Source organism: Schistocerca nitens, chromosome 4, assembly GCF_023898315.1.
Source record: "Schistocerca nitens isolate TAMUIC-IGC-003100 chromosome 4, iqSchNite1.1, whole genome shotgun sequence".
Lineage (NCBI taxonomy): Eukaryota > Metazoa > Arthropoda > Insecta > Orthoptera > Acrididae > Schistocerca > Schistocerca nitens.
The window spans coordinates 615,639,221-615,662,734 of NC_064617.1; the positions used below are offsets into that span (position 1 = coordinate 615,639,221).

Here is a 23,514-nt window from a genome sequence, read left to right on the forward strand (position 1 = left end):
CCGGCAAGCCAGCTGTCTGGTCTCAACTGTCATTTGATGCATGTTAGCCATGACTGCCAGCATGAGGAGGCCATGTGTGGGGTATGGTGGGGAACAGGTCAACTGGCAACTGCTTGTGACAGTGGATGGGCTGTGAGTCAGTCATCTGATGCCCTGGTGTTTTCACTGGACTCTGGGGCTGCATCCAAATCCCTGCATGTGTCGCCCCAAAGTATTTTGCTGATGTTGGTAGTGGATAGGCAGCCAGTGCAATTTCATACAGACACAGAAGCGGCAGTCAGCCTAATTAACTTAGATACAATCAGGCTCTTGGGGTGCCTAGAGTTGCAACGGCCGTTTCATCAGCTCACGTCTTACATTAAACTGCGTGCTCTTTTGTGGGAGCAATTCTCTGTATCCACATGTTATAAGAATGTAGAACGTCAACTTATCTTGTTAGTGGCCAACTAACCATGGGTGCAAAATACTTTTGGGCTTGTTGGATTTTCTGTTTTTGGCTCCCAGATAGTTGACAGAGTGCATTCAGTGTCTCAATCCATCCCTATTCACAATTTGAACCCATTATAGAGCTCCTACAGGAGCTGTTTGAGAACATCTTGGTCTGAGCAGAAAATTTTGAGGCCATTGTCGTACCCAAATTTTGTCATCTCCACCCCATTCCCTTTGCCACATGCATCTTGATAAACGCTGAGTTGCAGTGTTGGCAGGATCAGGATATTGTCTCCCCTATTTCGTCATGTATGTGGACCAGCTCTTTGGTGGTGATTCAGTCAGTTTTCCAACACCACCTGGAGAATGGCCCTTGTTCCAAGGTTGAGAACTGGAGTTTTTTCCCTGAAGGTGAATTTTTTTGGTCATGTGCTTACTAAAGATTATTTTGTCCACATGAATGATGACATCAAGTCCACTGTCAACCTACCAGTGTCCAAAAACCTGAAGGAGCTCGAGTCTTTTTGTGTAAGCTTTTGTAATACGCTCAGTTCATTCCCACTCCATGCCCACATGCCAGCCTCTCAACTACATTCATCAGTAGTGCAAAAAGTTTGTCTGGTATGCGGATTGTCAAGGCGCTTTTCAGTCTCTCAGGCAGTGTTTGTGCTCTGCTTCCTGTCTGACTTCCTTTACATTGGGCAAACCTTTAACCCTGGCCTGTGATGGTTCCCAGAATGGCATAGGTGCTGTCTTGTCACACCAGAACCCAGACGGCATCGAACAGCTCATCGCTTATGCATCACGAGTGCTAGCTATTATCTTTGGGGTTAAAAAGTTCTATGTCTTCTTCTATGGGGTTAAATTCCACATCAATGATCGCATGTCATTGGTTTGCTTATTTGGCCTTTATTACAAGCGGCAAGATAGGAGTGTCCACTGGTTGCAGTGGTGGGCCCTCTTTCTCAGTAACTATTGATATGACATTCGTGTGCTATGGCGGCTACCAAGGGGGCCTGATCTGGAGTTTTATTGGCAAACCACATGGTTGTTGGTGGTCAATGCAATTTCCCATTGTAGCCAAGCTGTCCTCTATGTTGCTGACTGCCACAGTTTTGATAGGCTTCCAGGACCCTGGCATCTGACAACAATCGCCAGTTTGTGCCACAGGAGTTTGAGGACTTTTGTGTTCACAATGATACTGAGTATCTGACTACTGCAGTATTTCACCAGGTTTCTAACTCAGAGTTGGAGCACTTCATGCATACATTTAAGATCCAAACAAAGAAGTCTGTGTCTGCCGCTTCGTGTGGCAATGCACTGTCGAGTTTTTTGGCTACATACTAGGACGCTGCCTGTCAACAGGAATAGTCTGGTGGAAAGTAACCATGGATGTGCGGGTTCCCCTGTATTTGCTGGACTCTTGAGTGTCATCTCACAGACAACTGTGGACCATCGTGTTTTCCTCCAAGGGCTACCATTTGGGTCCAGTCCTTCAGCCAGTGGCAGAAGTGGCTGTTAGGTATCATGGTGAGCCACAAAGTTCTGAAGTTGTTTGTGGTGGATGTTGGTAGGGAGCAAATCAGCTACGCCCACACCCTGTTGGGACATCACCACTGCAGTCTGCTGGCCTGCCAGGCAGTCAGTTCAGTCACAATGTTGTTCTGGGCAAGGGCTTCCACTTGCAGCACTGTGTTTCACTAATGCCGCCCCCTCCCTTACTCGGCTTTCACCTGCAGCAGTGGCCCCCAGTGAAGCACGCATCTGCGCCTGGCGATGTATACAATAAGCACTCTTACTCTCCCTGATCTCTATTTGGATTTTATATGCTTCACTGGCATATTAGGTTTGCAATTATTCATGCCTTCTTTCCAATATTAATAGAAAGTACCCTTCACCAATGCCCAAGGAGAAATTTTCTCAGATTGCCATTAAATTTTACTTTGCTGTCTGTCAGACATTTCGTATAAAGTGACTGAAAAATTTTGTTGCAGTACAGTGCACCCTTTTTTGTGCCAAAGACAATCTTAATGTGAAGTAATGAATGTTATTTTTCCTCCTGGTACTGTAATTAAGTATTTCATTGTTCCTTCTGAACTGTAGTGGATTGTTTACAGCAAACTTCATGAAGGAACAGATACACTGTGAAGCAGTGGTCAGACTGCCGAACTTCTTAAACAGTTGTCTACAAGGTGATCATGGGTGAGTGTCACATATTATTCTTACAGCACATTTTTGCTCAAAGAAGACTTTCTTTCTTAAAAATGAGTTACCTCAGATCATTATTCCACATGACATTACTGAATGAAAACATGCAAAATATGTCAGCTTACTGATTTGTTTCTCCCCATGATCTGCAATGATTCTAAGAGTAAATGTGGCAAACTAAGTCATTTTCGGAGGTCCAAAACGTCTTTTTTTCCAATTTAGAATCTCATCAATATGGAGCCCTAAGAATTTTGATGTTTCCACACTATTTATTATTTCTCCACCATATGTTACACTTAGCATTTGTGCAGGACCTCAAGATGTGCAGAACTGAATATTCGCAGAAAACCTGTCAACAATACTTTTAAGAACTTTGCTTGCCAGTTCTTCTGTTTCTGTATGTATGATTGGACTGATCACAATACTAGTATCATCTGCAAAAAGAACTAATTCTGCTTATTGTATACTAGGTGGAAGATTGTTTACATATAAGGGGAACAGTGGTGGACCTTGGGGAACCACACATGTGATTTCTCTCCAGTCAGGATTATGTCACTACACTACTTGAATTACTATGTACAACTTTCTGCACTCTTTCAGTTAGATATGATATTATTCGTTGGTTGGCTATACCATAAATTCCATAATACAACAATTTATCTAGGAGAATACTGTGATTCAAACTGTCAAATACCTTAAAGTAGTTGCAGAAAATACCAACCATCACTATTTTATTACTTAATGCTTGTAAAATCTGACGAGTGAATCTGTAAATAGCATTCTCAATCTAGCAACCAAATTGAAATCCAAACTGTGATTTGCTAAGCATACTACAGGGCGTTTCAAAAAGAAAGAGCAGATTTCAAACATTTATTTCTCAAAAACTACAAATGATAGAAACACAATTCAAACGTTTCTTGTCAGAGAAAGGTTCAAAGTTTTTCAATGGTCCGCGCAGAAGTTCCATGCAAATCCGCAGTGGCGCTGGCGTTTGTTTGTAGGAAAATGGCGACGACACCACAGGAACGATCATTTTGTGTGCTGCAATTTGCAAAGTTAGAGTCCATTGTTGGTGTGCAACGTGCATTCCGCCGTCAATTCAACAAACAGCCGCCTCGTCATAAGCAAATTTATGAGTGGCATCACAGATTCGTAGAAGATGGTTGCATCTGCAAGCGAAAAAGCACGGGTCGTCCACGCACATCGGATGAAAATGTCGAGCGTGTCCGTGCAGCTTACGAAAGGAGCCCTAGAAAATCCACGGCACGGGCAAGTCACGAACTAAACATGTCTAAAACAACGGTATGGCGCGTTCTGAGTAACCGTCTGCACATGAAGCCGTACAAACTGCAGTTATTGCAAGCATTGCGTCCTGACGACCACAACAAAAGGTTCGAATTTTCAACTGCAATTCTACAGGACATGGAAGAGGACAATTTTGCCGAACGATTAATTTTTTCAGATGAATCAACGTTTCACATTTCTGGTAAAGTTAATCGGCATAACGTACGAATTTGGGCGAGTGAAACTCCGAGGGACGTTATTCAACATGAAAGAGACTCACCAAAGGTTAACGTCTTTTGTGCAATTTCGGTAAACAAAGTTTATGGACCTTTCTTTTTCATGGAGAAAACTATCACAGGAACCATTTACCTGGACATGTTAGAAAACTGGCTATTTCCTCAACTTCAGGAAGATTCAAATCACTTCATCTTCATGCAAGATGGCGCCCCACCACACTTCTCTGAACCTGTACGACGGTACCTAAATAACACCATTCCAGGACGGTGGATTGGAAGAGCAGGAGCACAAGATCAATGTCATCGTCTGTGGCCTCCCAGGTCACCAGACCTTACACCCTGCGATTTTTATTTGTGGGGGTACATAAAGGACTGTGTTTATGTCCCACCTATGCCCGCTACTCTTCAAGAGGTACGACATCGAATTGTTGCGGCCGTGAATTCGGTAACTAAAGACCAGTTGCGTCGTGTGTGGCAAGAAATGAGATACCGGTTTGATATTTGTCGTGTAACAAATGGTGCTCATATTGAGGTACAGTTTTGATATTTGTTGTGTAACATTTGGTACTCATATTGAGTGAAGGACCGTTGGAATTGTGTTTCTATCATTTGTAGTTTTTGAGAAATAAATGTTTGAAATCTGCTCTTTCTTTTTGAAACGCCCTGTATTATTGCTAAAGTGAGATACTATTCTAAAATACACTATTTTCTCAAAAATTTTCAAGAATGATGTCAGCAGTGAATCAAGCCAGTAGTTATTGGCATCTCTCTTACCACCTTTCTTGAAGAAGGGTTTAACAATGGCACATTTCAGTCTCTCTGGAAAAATGCCGTGAATCAGTGTTGCATTACTTGTTTCACGTAAGACTGGGCTTATTACATGGGAACAAATTTTTAGTACTTTATTGGAAACACCATGCAAACCAGATGAGCTTTTAATGTTTAAGAGGATGAATAATTTTCTTAATTTCCGGAGGAGTTTTTGATACATTCATATGACTGAATGTCATGAAGGTTACTATTTCAACACACACCTATTCTATTGCTCTTTTGCTGTTTGCCCCTATGCTTTCTTCTATATTTAAGAAGTGATTGTTAAATGGTTCAAATGGCTCTGAGCACTATGGGACTTAACATCTATGGTCATCAGTCCCCTAGAACTTAGAACTACTTAAACCTAACTAACCTAAGGACATCACACAACACCCAGCCATCACGAGGCAGAGAAAATCCCTGACCCCGCCGGGAATCGTACCCGGGAACCCGGGCGTGGGAAGCGAGAACGCTACCGCACGACTACGAGATGCGGGCTGATTGTTAAATGCATTTGCTACCTGTGGTGCATTATTTATAGCCCATCCATTCAGTTCAATAGATATTTCGTCTTGTTCTGTGGCTGGTTGTCCTGCCTCTCATCTCACTACATTCCGCGTAGAATTATGTTGTTGGAAGTACTGATTTCTGACATTACGTGCATGTGCTTTGATTTTCTAATAAAATTTCTTAGTAATTTTGAGTAGTTTTTGTAGTTTGCAGCTGCTGGAGGATCCATACTTGTTCTTGCCACAAGATATATTTCCATTTTCCTTTCACAAGATACTTTAATGCCTCAAGTGAACCATGGCTCTTCACATAGCTGTTTAGTGTCCTTTTTGACTAGCTTATGGGGAAAACTATTTTCAAATAATGATATGAATTTATCAAGGAATAGATAAAATTTTATGTTAGCATTTGATTCATTATATGAGCGTGAGTCAAATGAAAACCTTAAATTTGTAATAACAAATCGAACTTTCGCGCCGTTATCCTGTAAGTCAGTAAGCGTGCTACAAACAGCATGCAGAATGGCCTGTAGGTGGCAGCATAGTGCAGAAGCACACATACCGTTGCAGTATAAGTACAAAGATGGCCGCCCCACTTGCGACTTGCACCAGGGAAGAACAGTGTTCTGTTATTCAGTTTCTGCGTAGTGAAGGTGTGAAACTTATTGAAATTCATCACTGAATGAAGGTTCAGTAGGTGATGCATGTTTATCACAGCAGCAAGTCTACGGATGGAGTAGGAAGTTCTCAAATGGTGTGACTTCAGTGGAAGATGCTCCTCGTCCAGGTCACGCACAACGAGTTGTGACTCCACAGAACACTGCAGCAGTTCAAGACATAGTGAAGGAAAACCACTAAGTGACACTGAATGACATTGCAGCATGTTTACAGATTAATCATGGGTCAGCACACCACATAGTGCATGATGTGCTCCACTTTCACAAAGTGTCTGCAAGATGGGTGCCATGGCAGCTGACTCCTGAAATGAGAGAAAGACATGTTGATGCTTGTGAAGAACTTCTTCGGCGCTTTGAACGAGAAGGTGATGGCTTCCTTGAAAAAATCGTTACTGGGGACGAAACCTGGGTTCACTTCCACCAACCAGAAACGAAGAGAACGAGCAAGGAATGGCGCCATTCCTCATCACCAAAACCAAAGAAGTTTTGAACAGAACCATCAGCAGGGAAGGTTATGCTGACTCTTTTGTGGAATGAAAAGGACATCCTTTTGGAGCATTATATGCCTATAGGGACCACTGTCACCAGTGCATCATACACAGATCTCATAAAAAATCATCTGCGGCCTGCAATCAAATCAAAGCGACATGGATTGCTGTCAGCACGTGTTCTTTTGCAACATGTCAATGCAAAGCCCCACACTGCCCACACAACAGTTGCAACAATCACAGACCTGCATTTTGAGTGTCTTCCTCATCCACCATACTCACCAACCTCATTAATTACATCCCATGTCATCACCTGTAAACTATTCGTAAAAACATTTGTCCTGGAATCATTAATTAGTCTAGATTATTTTTACTGAAGTGTATCCATACTTTAAAGTGCTATGTTATTTATCCTAACTAACAGTGCATCATGATCAGAGAGAGTATTTGTTATTGGGTAAACAGTTATTTTCTTACTCTGAGCTTCATCAGAGAAACCATTATCAATTAGGGTCCTACTGTCTTTATCCACCTATGTTGGAAAATTAATTATTGAGACAAATTTGTAGGTTCCAAATAAGATTTCCAGATCATTTTTACTGTCAGAAACCTTTAGAAAATCCATACTGAAGTCACCAAAGACTATTAACTTCTTGCTGCTGTCTGACAGATAGCACAGTAAGATATCTAGATTCCTCATAAATAGTTCAAAATTTCTCAGTAGGGATCTAGATACAGTTACAATTAAAAGCAAACTACTTTTCAGGATTAATTCATAAGCACACATTTCTATGTTCTAATCACTACAAAATCATCTTCTCTCTATGTTTTTGAACTTGTGCTCTGTCTTAAAGTATGCAACATCTCCTCCTTTCCCTACGTTATTTCTGCTTGAGTAGGCTGCAATAGTGTAATCTTTTACATGTAACTTATCTAAACCTGTGGTTATGTGGTACTGAGACAGACAAAGCATGTCCATCTTTTCAGAGCTCTCAAAATTTTCCAAACAGCTACTGAACATTCTATTCACCAACAAATTTCCCTTTAAAAATAGTAAAAAACCGTCTTATTTTTCATTACAGTCAATTAAAATCAGCTACATTATGTATATATGCAGTTTTGGCAATATACCTGTATGTTGGTTTCATAACGATGAGATCTATCAAACTGAACACTGAAGTCTCTTATAGATAAATCTACTAGGCCTTGTTCTCCTCTTCCAAAATCACCTTTTAACTCTGCTATGAATACTGGAAGATCAAAGGACACTGCAAGAAAAAGAAGAAATACCCACGACATTAATGAAGAGCTATACATCATCACATTTTTATTCAACCAAGCACTGCTAATAATAAGTGTGTGTGTGTGTGTGTGTGTGTGTGTGTGTGTGTGTGTGTGTAAACCAAATTAATGATTTCCATATGAGGTTCTTTGTGAATATACTACATATTTTGGTCATAATCATTCAGCTCAAGCACAGTCCAAAAGATAGAAATTTCAGTATAACTACAACTACATTTTGCACAAATTAATTTGGAACACTTGATGAACATAGACAGTGCTTTATTAGGCTTATCCCTACTGAATATGGTATCCTTCTGCCTTTCTCTATTCTGAGAACTGACTCACAGAGTTACCCAATGTAGCCACAGTCTTGTGTTTATCTTCACCCCAAGTGAAGATTTTCTCATATGCATTCAAATTACTCAGTCTTTGAGTGATGATCATCATTAGTGTTGTCTGCAGTGAATATATCATATTTACACTGTGCAACAAAAGTATAGGCTCACTTTTTCAAAACCCCATAATTATCTTCCATTGTGACACATAAGTTTGAAATTTGGCTCAAACATACCTACAAACATCCTCTGTTACAATGCAAAAGCATGTCACCCTGAGATGTCACCCTGAGATGTCCCCCTTGGGATTCAGCAATCCAAACAGCAAGGTGTCAATGCATGTAAAAAAAAAAAAGCCACAGCTGAAGTTTATGTGAGCTATAAGGTGGGTGGATGATGTCACACTGGCACCAAAGTTCACCAAAATTCTGCACAAGGCCACCACAGATGCTTCACATGATGGGAAGGTTGTCACAGCCTACCCTCTTTACACCTCTTCTTTTGACGCTTTTGTGATGGAGGTCAGAACCATGACACCCAACACTGAAATGACACAGTTTTCTTACAGGTGGGCAAGGAAAACATTTCAGGCACACCATCACTCAGAACTGACACAAAAAGGACTCAGGCTGTGGCACAAAAGGCTTCATTGGGACCATACCTTCCCTTGGGACATTGATCCCTGTACTTTGTGCAGTCAAACATGGAAGTTCGCAGTGCGATGAGCAACAGGACGATGTTCTTGACAATGTTTGACACTGCTGCTACCCAGGTATGACCACTTGTATTTGGTGCATTATCCTTGTATCTGTACTAAAAACTAAACTCCGTCCAAACAGGCCTTGGAAGGCCCAACGGTACTGACCAGCTGTCATGTCAACTCAGCCCACAGGATATGGAGGGGCATGTAGTAAGCACACCGCTCTCCCAGCCATTTTGTCAGTTTACAAAACCAGAGCCGCTACTTCTCAATCAAGTAGCTCCTCAGTTTGCCTCACAAGAGCTGAGTACACCCCCCTTGCCAACAGCACTCAGCAGACCAGATGGCCACACGTCCAAGTGCTAACCCAGCCCGACAGCGCTTAACTGTGGTGATCTTACGGGAACCGGTGTTACCACTGCGGCAATGCCGTTGGCTTTGTATCTGTACATATTGTTTATTTGAAAACTGACATGTTGATGTCCAGTGATTTTCATGACCTTCACATGCATATTCGTGATGTGCAATGATACATAATACAGAGGGAGGAGATTGTGTGAATTTGTACAGCATAAGGTATGTTACTTTTCCAAGTGTCATCATCATCATCATCATCATCATCATCATCATCATCATCTCAGCCTTTTCCCACATATGTGGGTTCGGGGTTGCTTTGCTGAATCCTTCTCTTCCATAAATGCTATCCAGTGCTTGTTCTCCGAGCGATCCTTTCTCCCGTAGGTCCCTTGCTATCTTGTCTTTCCATCTCAGTTTCGGTCTTCCTCTTCCCCTTAATCCTTCGATTTCTAGGTCTTCAACTCTTCTCCACACGTAGTACTCCCCTCGTCTCTGCACATGTCCATACCACCTTAGCCTACTTTCTTGGATCTTCTTCCCTATGGGCCCCACTTTCACTGTTCCCCTGATGTACTCATTCCTTAGTCTATCCTTTCGCGTCACTCCACTCATCCACCTTAACATTCTTATTTCTGCCACTTCCATCTTTTTCTCTTGGGCTTTTGTAATTGGCCAAGTTTCTGCACTATACAGCATCGCGGGCCTCATCACAGACTTGTAAAGATTTCCTTTCATTCTGCAGCTAACCTTCTTATCACACAGTACTCCACTCAGTTTTCTCCCGTTCATCCATCCACTATTTATCCTGTGTTGTATTTAGGCCTCCAGTCCTCCATCACTTTGCGTGTAGGAGACTAGGTATTTAAATTTCTTGACCAGCATCAGTTGTTCTAATTGCAGGTTACTATATTGTCGATGAAGAAACAATACCGCATAACTGACAAATTGCTGATTTTTCGTTTTTCAGTCAGATGATGTCGTTGACCGTACACGCACCTGCTCTTAACGCCATAATGCTGAATTGTTAATTATTTACCATGAAAAAATTATCTAAAACAAAACCATCTATGTGACACAGCAAATAAATAGATGGCAATACTGTGGAACTGTAGAGAATTAAATACTGCCTATCTACAATCTATGGATTCTGTATACAATACCACGTAAATACAGGAGCAAGCGCAGCACATTGTTACTGCCTTATTATATATTTAACAGCGCTCGAAAGTGGTTCCATGCTTGTAGCTTCATTCGTGATAATGGACATTGATATAGATGACGATCTTTTTACTGAAGAAGAAATTGTTTCTCAGCTGAAATCAGCTTATGAAAGCTGAGAATCGTTCATGAGTGTGACTGACAGCGGTAAAAAAATGGTTTTATTATTCACCTTTGAATGTTAGTGGAACCGCAAGTGTCTTATTGTGATATAAATCAGAGTGCCCCCACTTCACTAGTTTTGTGCTTTATTCATTTCTGCCAAAGATTTGTAGACTCTCCACTTTCTTGTAGGATCTTCCATAAATGCAGAACAAACAACAGGTGAGAAAAGTCATAACGCTGAAGTTACATTTACCGAAGAAGAATTAATTTCGAATATGGTGTTCTTGGTTACTGTTCCTGCAACATCTAATGATGCAGGTAATTTTCTTGGTATTGTTGTTAATAGTATTACTGATGCCGCTGTTCTCATAAATACATAAATTTCAGCTCCATCTTTGCTTAAATTAATTTATAAATATTTTTCCACCTAGAAACTTCAGTGGCTGTATCCAACAATGCTCAAAATGAAACCACAGTCACAGTTTCCACTAGAGACAACAGTACTTCACACTCATTGCTATGCGATGGTGCTCATTGCTTGCCAAACATTATGGATAAATTATCAGAAGATCATGGGAGCAATAATGATGCTGACAGTGAAGGCCACGAATTTTATGGTGACTGAAATAGGTTATCGAAATAAAGGTTTTACTCGCAATCTTGGCTTTTTGGAGTTTTACTTCTGAGTTTATTACACTGCAGATTGCCTCCATCCTGGCACAATGTCATGAATATATAATACATATGTCACCTAAGTTATAAAAACAGCAGAAAGAACGAGAACAGAAATCATTCCCTAAATGAAGATATATGTGACAACTAATGTATAAGTAAAGATAAAGTATCAGTCCAGAGTAAAAATTGTCTGGCAGCATATCTGAGCATTTAGTTATCTCTACAGAAGAACAGGAATTTTATCAATAACAAATAAAGTAACAAACAGGAAGAACACTGGAACAACAGGCCTTATATTAGATATTTTCACATAAGTAACTAATAACAGGGCAGAGGAAAGAAGATCAATGTCATAAGGTAAGGAGTTAGGAAACACACATTTGGAATCACAGGGTAGTTGTTACTGTTAAAGATTTAAGATGGGATGTGACCAAGTTTGGGTAGGTATATTGGTGAGTAAAGGGTAGGTGGCCCCATGGAAGGGAAAGGCTAGACATAGGTCTGGTGAGCGCATGGAAGGAATGACCTATACTGTGTCTTTTATGCACAGTATGATGAGAGGGATAAACACATTGATGAAATTAAAAAAAAAAGTATTTGTACTGTATTTGCCCACAGAATAAGATGTAAGTGCAGCTCTTACACGGGTATGAAGCTGTACAATGACTGTCAGTCACACTGTTGAAGTGTTCTCCAAAATAGTTGAAATATAACAGACATGGAAACTTGTATTATTTTCAGTTCTATGTTCAAAATGGTTCAAATGGCTCTGAGCACTATGGGACTTAACATCTGTGGTCATCAGTCCCCTAGAACTTAGAACTACTTAAACCTAACTAACCTAAGGACATCACACACATCCATGCCCGAGGCAGGATTCGAACCTGCGACCGTAGCAGTCGCGCGGTTCCGGACTGCGCGCCTAGAACCACTAGACCACCGCGGCCGGCAGTTCTACGTCTAAGCTAAATACTTTGTCTCTTCTATCTGCAGCATTGTCAAGTGTGCATCGCTCAGTTATATATATCCACAACAGGTCAAAATTAATATTCTGCAGATTTTGTAATTATCAAATTGGATGGGAACAGAAAAATAATATTGGAAAACACAGCAAATCAAAGACACACTCGGTTTGCCAGCAGAAAAATTCTGTGGCTTCTCAATAGAAACATTCACTTTCTAAAAGTGTAAACATAGCCAAAAGAAGAAAAGAAGCAAAGACTATTTCGGGAAAAAAAACTGTTGATCATTCAAGAAATTTTACATACATGTGAACTCCAGCGATGAGAGGTTAATTTTAAGTTTTGGATTGAGATTCCTTGAATGTATTACTTTGCAAGATCACAGAAGCCTTTCAATTTCCATGCACACACTTTACTGGCAGGCTACTAGGCCCAGCTGTAAAGTAAGAGGGGTGTTTTTTAAGTAAGTACCATTTCGAAATAAAAATAAACAAATAGACTTTACTGAGCAATTATATTTTTACATAAAAGGCTGAACTTTAATCTACTTTCCTACATAATTCCCACCAATATTAAGGCACTTACTGTATCATACAAACAGCTTTAAACAACATCCATTCAGAAACCTGCCACCTGAGCCCAACTTTCAATAATTAAAAATGTTCTTTAACAATTGCACAAAAAACCATTTCTGATACTTGAGGAAACTCATCAGATGATGTCAAAATCGTAAAGCATCTTTTCTCTCACACATTTTCATCAACTTTCTGCTACAAATTATCAGTAATGATTTTGTTCTTCACCACGCACAATCATACGGTCATCTTGAAAAGCTCTCACCCATCTCCGTACCATCCCATTGCTCATAAATGTCAAGTAGTGTGCTTTATGCAGTTGTTGCAGAACATTTAAATTATCAGAATTTACGCCCAGGCAGCAGATTTCTAGAAGGATGGTATTCGAAAGTTGGTTGTACGATATGGTAAGTGCCTTAATACTGATGGGAATATGTAGGAAGGTATATTAAGGTACAGGCCTCCATATAAAAATAAAATTCCTGCGAAAGTCTACTTGCTTTATTTATTACAAAACTGTACTTACTTAAAAGCGTGCCTCATATAAATGAAGAATACTGTCAACTAAATCATGTGTTTTGAATTAAAAATATGGATTTTCACACCATATTTTCTCAAATTCGAAGTTCATTGCCAGGCCACAACAAGCGGTGCTGTTGTTCTCTGCTTCCGTATTGTAATATGGGCCGTGCACTTCTTATATTTTGTTGTTCTGTGAGATCCCACTTGTTTCAACCAGTCTGTCTCAGTGAATGCTCAATAACTTGGCTCATTTAATATACTGTATTATCAAGATTTCAAGATGTTAAATGGAAAAAAATGTTTTATATAGTTCATGAAATCTAAAAGTAGAACATAGAGTTGTTCAGAAACCACTTAACAATCATGAGCAGTAATGTGATTTTCGTTCACATTTTATTCAGCAATCTTCTCTGTCTGGATCCCCTTAGCTATCTTGTAGATTTTGAACAGTTCAGAAAGAATCTTTCAGCAGCAGCAGGAGTAGTAGTAGAAGTAATAGTAATAGTAGAAGGATAAGGGCAGGACAACAAATTGCATGTAGGAAACACTAGGCCTCACAAAGCATGTCACAACACAAAGAAATGTCACTGAATGAATAGAAGTTTGGTCTATGATCTCCCGCAGTTATTAACTAAGGTCCTCACTATCATATTTAAAGTAGTAGCCGATGAATACCAATCAGAGCTGTAAGAAATGAAACCTGCTTGGCACTTGATGATAATAGTAAGGACTTGAATATCTTTCTTCTGACATAATCACATAGCTAAAAGTGTAGCATGTTAGCCTGTGATACAGGAAGGTGTGCCACAGCCATGTGAATTCAGACAGCAATCACGTTTATTGTCACATTAATGACTGGCTTAGCTTGGTCACTGTGGCAGTTAGGTTTTCAATCAAAAACTTTATTGTTAATTTTCCAGAGTATATTTGATGTTGTGCTGGATGGAAGTGGGTCACTTCTGGTAACTAGGATGATAAAAATGGCAGCAACACAGAAACTCTCACCAATATGGAATGACTATAGTGTGGCACTCCTGATTTCTGAAAAATATAACGCCGATGACCTAAGAACTCTTTGTGGCAGTTTCACATAACTGTTTAACACCAACTTAAAAAAATCTAACATATTTGTAATAAAATACAGTAGGAAATGATTGCAATTGAAGTAACTTTTCATTATCAAAATGAGAAAATTGTGCACTGCACAGTAATATTTAATCCTGCAATGTCGATGATTCTGAAACAGACAAGAATCTGCATGCTTCATACATCATGAGAAGCTGGCCAACGGTGACTCATCATACCTAACACAAAGGCTGCTTATAAAAGTTATATACAAGCAACTGTAGTACAAATATGATTTTCTGTGGAAAATCTAACACTTCTAATTTCTAACCCTGGTTCAAATGGCTCTGAGCACCATGGGGCTTAACACCTGAGGTCATCAGTCCCCTAGAACTTAGAACTACTTAAACCTAACTAATCTAAGGACATCACACACATCCATGCCCGAGGCAGGATTCGAACCTGCGACCGTAGCGGTCGCGCGGTTCCAGACTGAAGCGCCTAGAACCGCTTGGCCACACCATCCGGCTCTAATTTCTAACCCTCCTCCAGCCTGCTGTCAGTCGTAATTGGCAGTTTGCTGCTGCAGACTTGGAATATTCAAGGTCACATAATATATTGCAAATATATGTGCAGTCTGGTTGGTGGATGGGGATGGGGGGCGGAGGGGGGGGGGGGGCAGTTACATGGTCCAAGCACACAAGACACATTGGTACCCACAAGTCAGAGATGTAAGACGCACAATAAAGATGTCATGGAGGTGTGGATTTTGGACGGGGGTGAGTGGTCCAAGGAAGGAGAAAAACTGTTGAGTAGAGGGTATGGGACAGCCCACTAGAATGAATGGCCTCTACCAAACTGTGGCCAAGAAGGAAGTTGAGTATGCAAAGGCACAACATGCTCGAGTTCAGCTGCTGCTTTACAACCCATGTCATCTGGATCCTTCCCTCCAGCAGAAGTTGTTCTCAACTACACAGATGGGTGTTATCCTTGCACTGCAGTTTTTGCTCCTCTGGCCCCATAATCATCCTGGATTCAATCTGCATCGCTGTCCACACACCCTCTATCCAAAATTTTTCCCTTCCTGCCTCCTGTTATTCACTCAATCCATGTCTCCGTTTCGTCATCATCATCATGCGCCACACCACACTGGCTTTGGTGCCAGTGGGTCACATGTCTAGCCAGTGTGTCTGCTACCGCTTCCTCCTGCTTTCCTAGCCTGCACACCTGTCACCTCACTCCAAGCTGCTGGCTATCCCTTCCCAAAAACTTCCGAAAGCTGGCATAGTTTTTTTTTTTCTTTCTTCTTCTTTTGCAAGTAGCTGTTGAGGGCTCATTTTTCAGTGAGAGGTCTCCTTTACTTCTAAATCATTTACACTTTGCCAGAACTTTCCTTACTATCAGTTATTATTGGTTTTCTGTCCTGAACTTACTGCAATTTAATTAGAAAGAATTACACCAAACGCGTTTCACTTCTATTTATAAAGCATCTTCCGTGGTTATTCTGCAAATCAAATACATATGTTTGTACATTTTCGGTCATTTTAGATTGAAAATAGTGTTTTGTTTATGAAGTTGGAGCGCAAATTACTTACGGTGTATCTTTACACTTTTTCTTTACATTTTCTCCACACCACTGCTTCTTCTGTCCTTGTTAGAAGTGGCTGATGAAAGACTTCCTTTCACATATTCACTTGGCAGTTCTTGACATTCTACAGTATTTCTTAAACTTCACCTTCATGAACTGAACTGAAGTTACAGGTGTTTCTCACTCTGCACAGTATGGCAGTGTTTCTGTCTGTTCGTTTGTTTTCGTGCAGGTTGTGACTGTTGCTGACCTGGGATACTACTACTTTTTATAGAGATGTTAGAAAAGATGGGGAAAGGGAAATCACAAAGTTAGTGTTCTTCCTTTTTTTAAAAAAAGGGGACAGAACCTGGGAGGAGATGGTAGCAGTAAATGAAGACTGTGGTTATACGTGTATATTTAATGTTATATTAAGTAGTCAGCTGTCAGTTTAAAGAGTGTATGGTTTGCCAGGTTATGGCTTTTTGAATGTGGTAGTTTTCTTGAGTGAGAAGGTGATTTTTGTTGTTGTTTATCCTTAAGATTTCCATGGCTGTATCTGTTATGCTGGTGTAGGTGTTCTGCAGAAATTGATTGATTTGTCATATATTCCCATGTTCTTATATGCTCTTTGTACCTGGTATCAAATGTCCTCCTCGTTTGACCAATCAGTTTTACCTGTTGTTTTTGAGAAGTATCTCTCTCTCTCTCTCTCTCTCTCTCTCACACACACACACACACACACAAATAAATAAATAGATAATAAAAAGATAAAATAAATTAGTAATTTCACAGGCTGGCAATGCTCACAACCTGCATGAAAACAAACGAACAGACATAAAGTCTGTAACACTGTGCAGAGTGGGGAACATACACAACTTCAGTTCATTTTATGAAGGTGAAGTGCGAATAATCCAAATGCAACAGAAGAAATACTGCAGAATGTCAAAAACTGTCAAGTGCAATGTGAAAGGAAGTCTTTCAACGTTAACCACTGCTAACAACGAGGGAAGAAGCAGTGGTTTGGAGAATATGTAAAGAACACATACAAACATATGTATCTGATCTGCAGAATAATCACAGAAGATGCTTTATAAATAAAATCAAAATATGTCGATACAATTCTCTTTAATTAAACTGCAGTATGCTCAAGACAGAAAACTAATAACAACTTATTTTAACAGCTGTTTCAGAAGATGGCCACACAAACAAATATATTTCCTTACTATATTTACATCTTTGATATAGTTTCATACAACACTGACTGCTGTAGGTGAGATCTGTGGAATATGAGTAATGTAAATCAATGTATACCCAAGATGAATTCTTCTACATAAATATGAAAGGAATAACAAAATTGTAATGACCAAGCATGTATACAATGAATATCAGCTGCGGCACATAACTAATTAAACATACACCCATGAAGTTTGTAAAGACACTAAGATGATAGTCTACTTTAAAACATTTTTAAGGACACACAAAATTAACTATCAACACCAACCTTTCAAAGTAAGGGGATGCTTGTGCCCAGAAAGTTGCCCTGATGAGTCCACTGCATGAGTATGCAATGCTTCTTCTAACCTGAGAGTGGATATACCAGATGTCTCCTCTTCTGCAATATCAGCTAACCTGCGGCTAGTTGCTGTAGGGGATGGTTCCAGTAATGGAGGTGTTACCAGAGTTGATACAGTTTCCAATAATTGTTCATATTGCTGACGAGAAAGTGAAATTTTTAACTGTGTAACAACAGTCCCAGTTACCTACAGCAAAAAATTTAATTTAAGACTTAAAGTCATATGCCGAAATTTTCTTTCAGCTGTAAAATAAATAAGACAACAAATATTTGCTCATCTTGTTGTCAAGACCTGTTTGGTTTAAATAATACATTTTGTGGCTCTCATTAGAAGTAATGAGCAAGAACAGGTGCATAGCACAAAAATTATTTGTTGAACAGTAATGAAGTGAAAAAATGCAGGGGGAATGAAACTGGAAGAAAACAGAACAAAAAATGCATGAGACCAAAAACATTTACACTAAAAAGAAAGTTACTCTGGGCTAAATTCCCAAAGAAATAAATAAGAAAAAATTAGCTAGTAATGAGTTAAATAATAAAGCACGGAACTATGTAAGCACAAGAAAATAATTTTAAAAAATAAAAAGATAACCTATGAGGAGGACTTAACAGACTTAATGAATGAGTGAATGGAAGAAGCAGCTGCTGGATGCTCGTAGAACAGTAACTTTCATCTTAATTTTGGTGGCAGTACAGAACAAGTACAAACGTAGCTTGTATACTCTATCTTGGAATATCATTGTTATTTTGCCATAAGTGTACCACTAGAAATTGGGACAGTAACCTGCTTAACTTCATCTCTGATAGCCTCTTGTAATACCTACCATTCTACCATTCAGTAGATTAACATTATTTAATGTCATTTCTACAGGAACCTTTTCAATACAAGTGTATATGACACATCATCAAGAATTTCGCTTGTCAACAAAAACAATTACTCACTATCATTAAATGAATCACTACCTAAGTAAATAAGAGCCAAAGCATCCTGAATTTAAAAAGGCGTACATGGAAGTTCTCCTCAGATTCTCCTTATAAATATAAATGGATGTGTGTGTGGGGGGGGGGGGGAGGGGGGGGGGCATGCTACATTGTTTTCATAACAAATAAGCAGAGCATTGTGCTGTCAAAAACTTAAGCATGACCTTGCCACCAGTTGTTCTAATCCTGACAGGTATCTACATTTAAGACTAAACAACAACTGATGTACAGTTGACAAAGTGAAATCCAACTTTGTGAAATGTTGTCCCATATGGCATAGGAGAAAAATACACCTAATATTTACAATAACATAAGGAAAAGATAGATTTCTGCTCGCCATAGAGGTAACACGTCAAGTTGCAGGCAGCCACAACAAAAATACACTTACACATTAGCTTTCGGCCAAAGCCTTCATCGGAAAAGAAAACACACACACATTCAATTCACACAGGCAAACAAATCTCACACACACGACTGCCATCTTCAGCAGTTCGGACCAAATTGCTGGAGATGGTGGTCATGTGCTTGCTTGTGTGTGTGTGTGTGTGTGTGTGTGTGTGTGTGTGTGTGTGTGTGTGTTTCCTTTCCTGACAAAGGCTTTGGCCAAAAACTAAAGCGTCAGGTCTTTTTGTTGTGCCTGTCTGCAACTCAATTTGTCATTGTTATGGTGGGCAGCAGTCTATCTTATCCTTACATTGTTGATATTGCAAAACAAGGAAAAGATAGACTGCAGCCCATCATAAAGATGATATTCCAAACTGAAGTTTCCACTGTTAAATTACACCTAATATTTAGACTGATGATTTTTACAGCCATCACTCAATAAAAGCAAAAGTACTTACTTTCATGTCTGAAAGAAAGAAAGAAGATTGGCAATCCACAGCTGCACAAAATACTTCGAAAATATATTTGCTGACTGTGAATTCCTTGGCATCAGCTATATTAGGTATAGATACACTGCCCATTAGTGACCTATGAAGGTGTGCAGGAGTAGTCGAAATGATTAAGGTGACCACTTGCAGTAAGTGGGAAATCCATAGCTTGGCACAAATTTTCACACCCCTAATGGGTAATGTATCTATACCTGATACAGTTACTGCCAAAGAATTCATGGCCAGTGAATATATTTTCTAATATTTTCTATAGCTGAGGATAATCAACCTTGTATGTTCTTTCAGACATGGAATCAAGTATTACAAGCCTAGGGTGGCATATAACGATGATAACCTTGATATCGATTCCTCATGGTCTTATACGCCCCGTTGTGGAAATCCAAGTAATGTTGCAAGCATTAGATGATGAATATAGCTGGCTATGACATAAAGCTGTAAACAGCGAGACATGTGGAGGTTTTGATCAGTCCAGGGAGTGTGCACAGAGAGCCGAAGCAGTTAAGGTGACTGTTCATGATAAGCAGTAAATCCAGGTTCGAGTCCCAGCCCAGCACAAATTTTCATTTGTCACTAATGGGTAGTATATCTATACCTAATACAGCTGATGCCACGGAATTCACAGTCAGCAAATACATTTACGAAGCAGAAGTAGTGTAGGCATTCCCTTTATGTCCATGAAATAATGTCATGCAGTTAATCAATGTGCATACTAGGATTTATTAATAAAAAACAAATCACACAAAGGATTAAGAAGTTACTGAGTTCAATAAACATCACCTCCAAAATCTATTAATGTACACACAACATCTAGTAATAAAATAAAATAAATTACTTTTGTACAAAAACACTGCAAATAGGAAGGTAGACCTGCCTGCATCAAGTCATGTAATTCCACTTCTTGAAACTCAGGAGGAGTCTCTGCGCCAAGCAGCAGGTTATCAGTTTGTTGTCTCATTAGCCCACAGTGCCTTTCCACCAGAAGACGCAAAGCTGTGTCATGAAGAATTGGCTTGCCCTCCTCCAAACAAGAATACAGTTTCTCTGCACGCATTGGAGGACAGTCAGGGTTCAAGCTAAATGAACAGCACATTTGTCAAAAATAATTTCATAATTTAAGATCATATTTATTTATTAACACATCGAGTTCTGTAGGACTAAATTGAGGAGCAAATCTCCAAGGTCATGGAACATGTCAGTACATGAAATCACAACATAAAAGTAATAACAGATAAAAATAAAATGTTTACGAACCCGAAAAAAGTCAATCCTTAAGTTTAAGTAAACAAGAATCAGCTTAATTTTTCAAGGCACTCCTCAACAGAATAGAATGAGTGACCCATGAGGAAATTCTTCAGTTTTGATTTGAAAGCACGACTCTCCCTGGGGAAGAGGGTGGGGAGTCGTTCCGGTCCCGGGGGCGGGGGGACTTGCCTTGGGGGAGGGAGGGACGGGTGTGCACTCGCGCACACACACACGTATCCATCTGCATGTGCACAGACACAAGCAGCCTTTACAAATGTCTGCTTGTGTCTGTGTGTGTGCGGATGGGGTGTGTGTGTGTGTGCACGAGTGTGTGCCCGTCCTTTTTTCCCCCAAGGTAGGTCTTTCCGCTCCCGGGATTGGAATGACTCCTTATCCTCTCCCTTAAAACCCACATCCTTTCATCGTTCCCTCTCCTTCCCTCTTTCCTGGCAAAGCAACTGTTGGTTGCGAAAGCTTGAATTTTGTGTGTATGTTTGTGTGTCTATCGACCTGCCAGCACTTTCGTTTGCCGCCACTCATACCTCACCTGTCATTCAACAACATCTTTGCCTCTGCACTTCCGCCTCGACTGACATCTCGGCCCAAACTCTTTTTCTTTGAATATGTCTGCTTGTGTCTGTATATGTGTGGATGGATATGTGTGTGTGTGTGTGTGCGAGTGTATACCTGTCCTTTTTTCCCCCTAAGGTAAGTCTTTCCGCTCCCGGGATTGGAATGACTCCTTACCCTCTCCCTTAAAACCTACATCCTTTCGTCTTTCCCTCTCCTTCCCTCTTTCCTGACGAAGCAACCGTTGGCTGCGAAAGCTAGAATTTAGTGTGTTTGTTTGTGTTAGTTTGTGTGTCTATCGACCTGCCAGTGCTTCGTTTGGTAAGTCACATCATCTTTGTTTTTAGATATATTTTTCCCACGTGGAATGTTTCCCTCTATTATATTCAAAGAGGAGTATTTCAGATATCAATCTCAGAAAGGCATTTGCCAAGACAGTTATATGATTCCCTATAGAATCTAAATTTTTATTTAATTCAACAGCAATGCCCAAATAATGATTGTTAAATACTGTACATGTATCTGATTTATCAGTGACAGAAATATTTTTACTATGAACTGTCATATCATCGACCTTATGCTGCTGACCAGACACTTCCTTCACAACTGACCATATGGTTTTAATTTTATCCTGTGAATTAGCTATTCTATTTGCATACCACATACTCTTTGCCTTCCTAATAACATTTTTAAGTACCTTACAATACTGTTTGTAATGGGCTAATGCAGCTTGATTGTGACTGCTTCTAACATTTTGATGTAATACCCAATTTTTCCTACATGATATCTTTATCCCACTATTATTGGGTGAGTATATTAATACGGTACAAACATTACATAAAATTTTTAACAGATAACAGTTCCACATTTAATATAGACTAAATAGACATTTATTGTTTATCTCTTTCTCATGAATCACTTACTGAAGATCTCGTGTGCCCCTGCGTATCGTATCCAGAGAATACACATTAATATCTTTGATGTCTATGTTGTAGTATTCACGCCTTATCCATATGTCTTCAGACTCACTTGGCCAGCTGTTGTTCAGTGACATTTTACCCAGGTGTGCAACAAAAACTTCATAGCTGGAAGCACAGCGTGGCAGTACAACAACTGGGGAGTCCAGTACAATGTCCAGTCTAGAAAAAAATTATACATAAAAACAAAATCAGTGACAAACTGTGTCTATTTTAGTAAGAATGACTGCATAAAAGCAATATGAGTTACTTATAGAAATTTTATCATTTATGAAGAAGCAGCTATTTCCTAAACAAGATACTATTGTGTGTTAGGAGAATATTTTAATAGTGGTGATATTCCCTAAATGACAGTTCGAAAAGACGTACAAATGTAAACTTCTACACAAAAAATACATTTTTTCCAGGAATAAAATGATGTGAATATAAAAAAAAAAATATGAGGGAAGGGGGGAGGTTAAATGCATTTATAATTATCAGACAAACTAAGTAATAGTTACTGATATACAGAACCATTTTTGTTCATTTTAAGGCAAAAATATTTTAATTTTATCTGTTTTAGCATGAAAGATGCATGCAAGGACACCATGAGCTATAAAGTCAGACTTTACAGACAACAGAGGCAAGAGTTGGGGGGGGGGGGGGGGGCAAGATAAAAATCATAACTGACAGTCAAACTCAACATTAAAATGAACTACAGACACACACATAAACCAGAATGTTTGTAGTACTGGGAGTGATTGGGAGAATGGTGGCGTGCTCACCCGTTACAAGCAACATACAGCATTCTTTAAATAAGTGCATGTATTTTTCTTTAGTTGTGTCAGCTTCCTCTGGATGCTCATTCTAACAGGTTTTTAAACACTGAAAAACTGTACACAAATTAAATACTGAGTAGTTCAATATTTAACACTTCTGCATTTTCTCTGAGCAGTAAATATTTACACAGCTTTGTGGTGAATGAAGTGCAATGAAGATGCAGATGTATGGAAAATTCCTGATGGAATGTTGTATGCAAAAGCGAATCACTGATCACCATGCGAAGGAGACACTGACCTTGGCAGGCATGTGTAAAATATTGAAAATTACTGAGCTTTCACACCAACTCCTCCTTCAGAAGTAACTTCATGCAAAAGTTAAGCAATTTGGCATCTTTTACACAAATTCACATGTTGTTCACATGGCAATGCTGTGACTTACATGGTCAAAACCTGTTTACAGAAAGAGAGGGGTGGAGAGGAAGGAAGGAAGGAAGGAAGGAAGGAA

At 39.6% G+C, this 23,514-nt stretch overlaps 1 protein-coding gene across 1 annotated transcript in view; it reads right to left on the minus strand.

Moving 5' to 3' along the window:
- LOC126251307 (intermembrane lipid transfer protein VPS13D) overlaps nt 1-23,514 on the minus strand; it is a 520,493-nt gene that overhangs the window by 315,968 nt on the left and 181,011 nt on the right. The window contains 4 exon segments of the mRNA XM_049951633.1: nt 7,776-7,912; nt 17,514-17,772; nt 20,331-20,532; nt 22,195-22,410. Coding sequence (XP_049807590.1) covers nt 7,776-7,912; nt 17,514-17,772; nt 20,331-20,532; nt 22,195-22,410 — 814 coding nt within the window.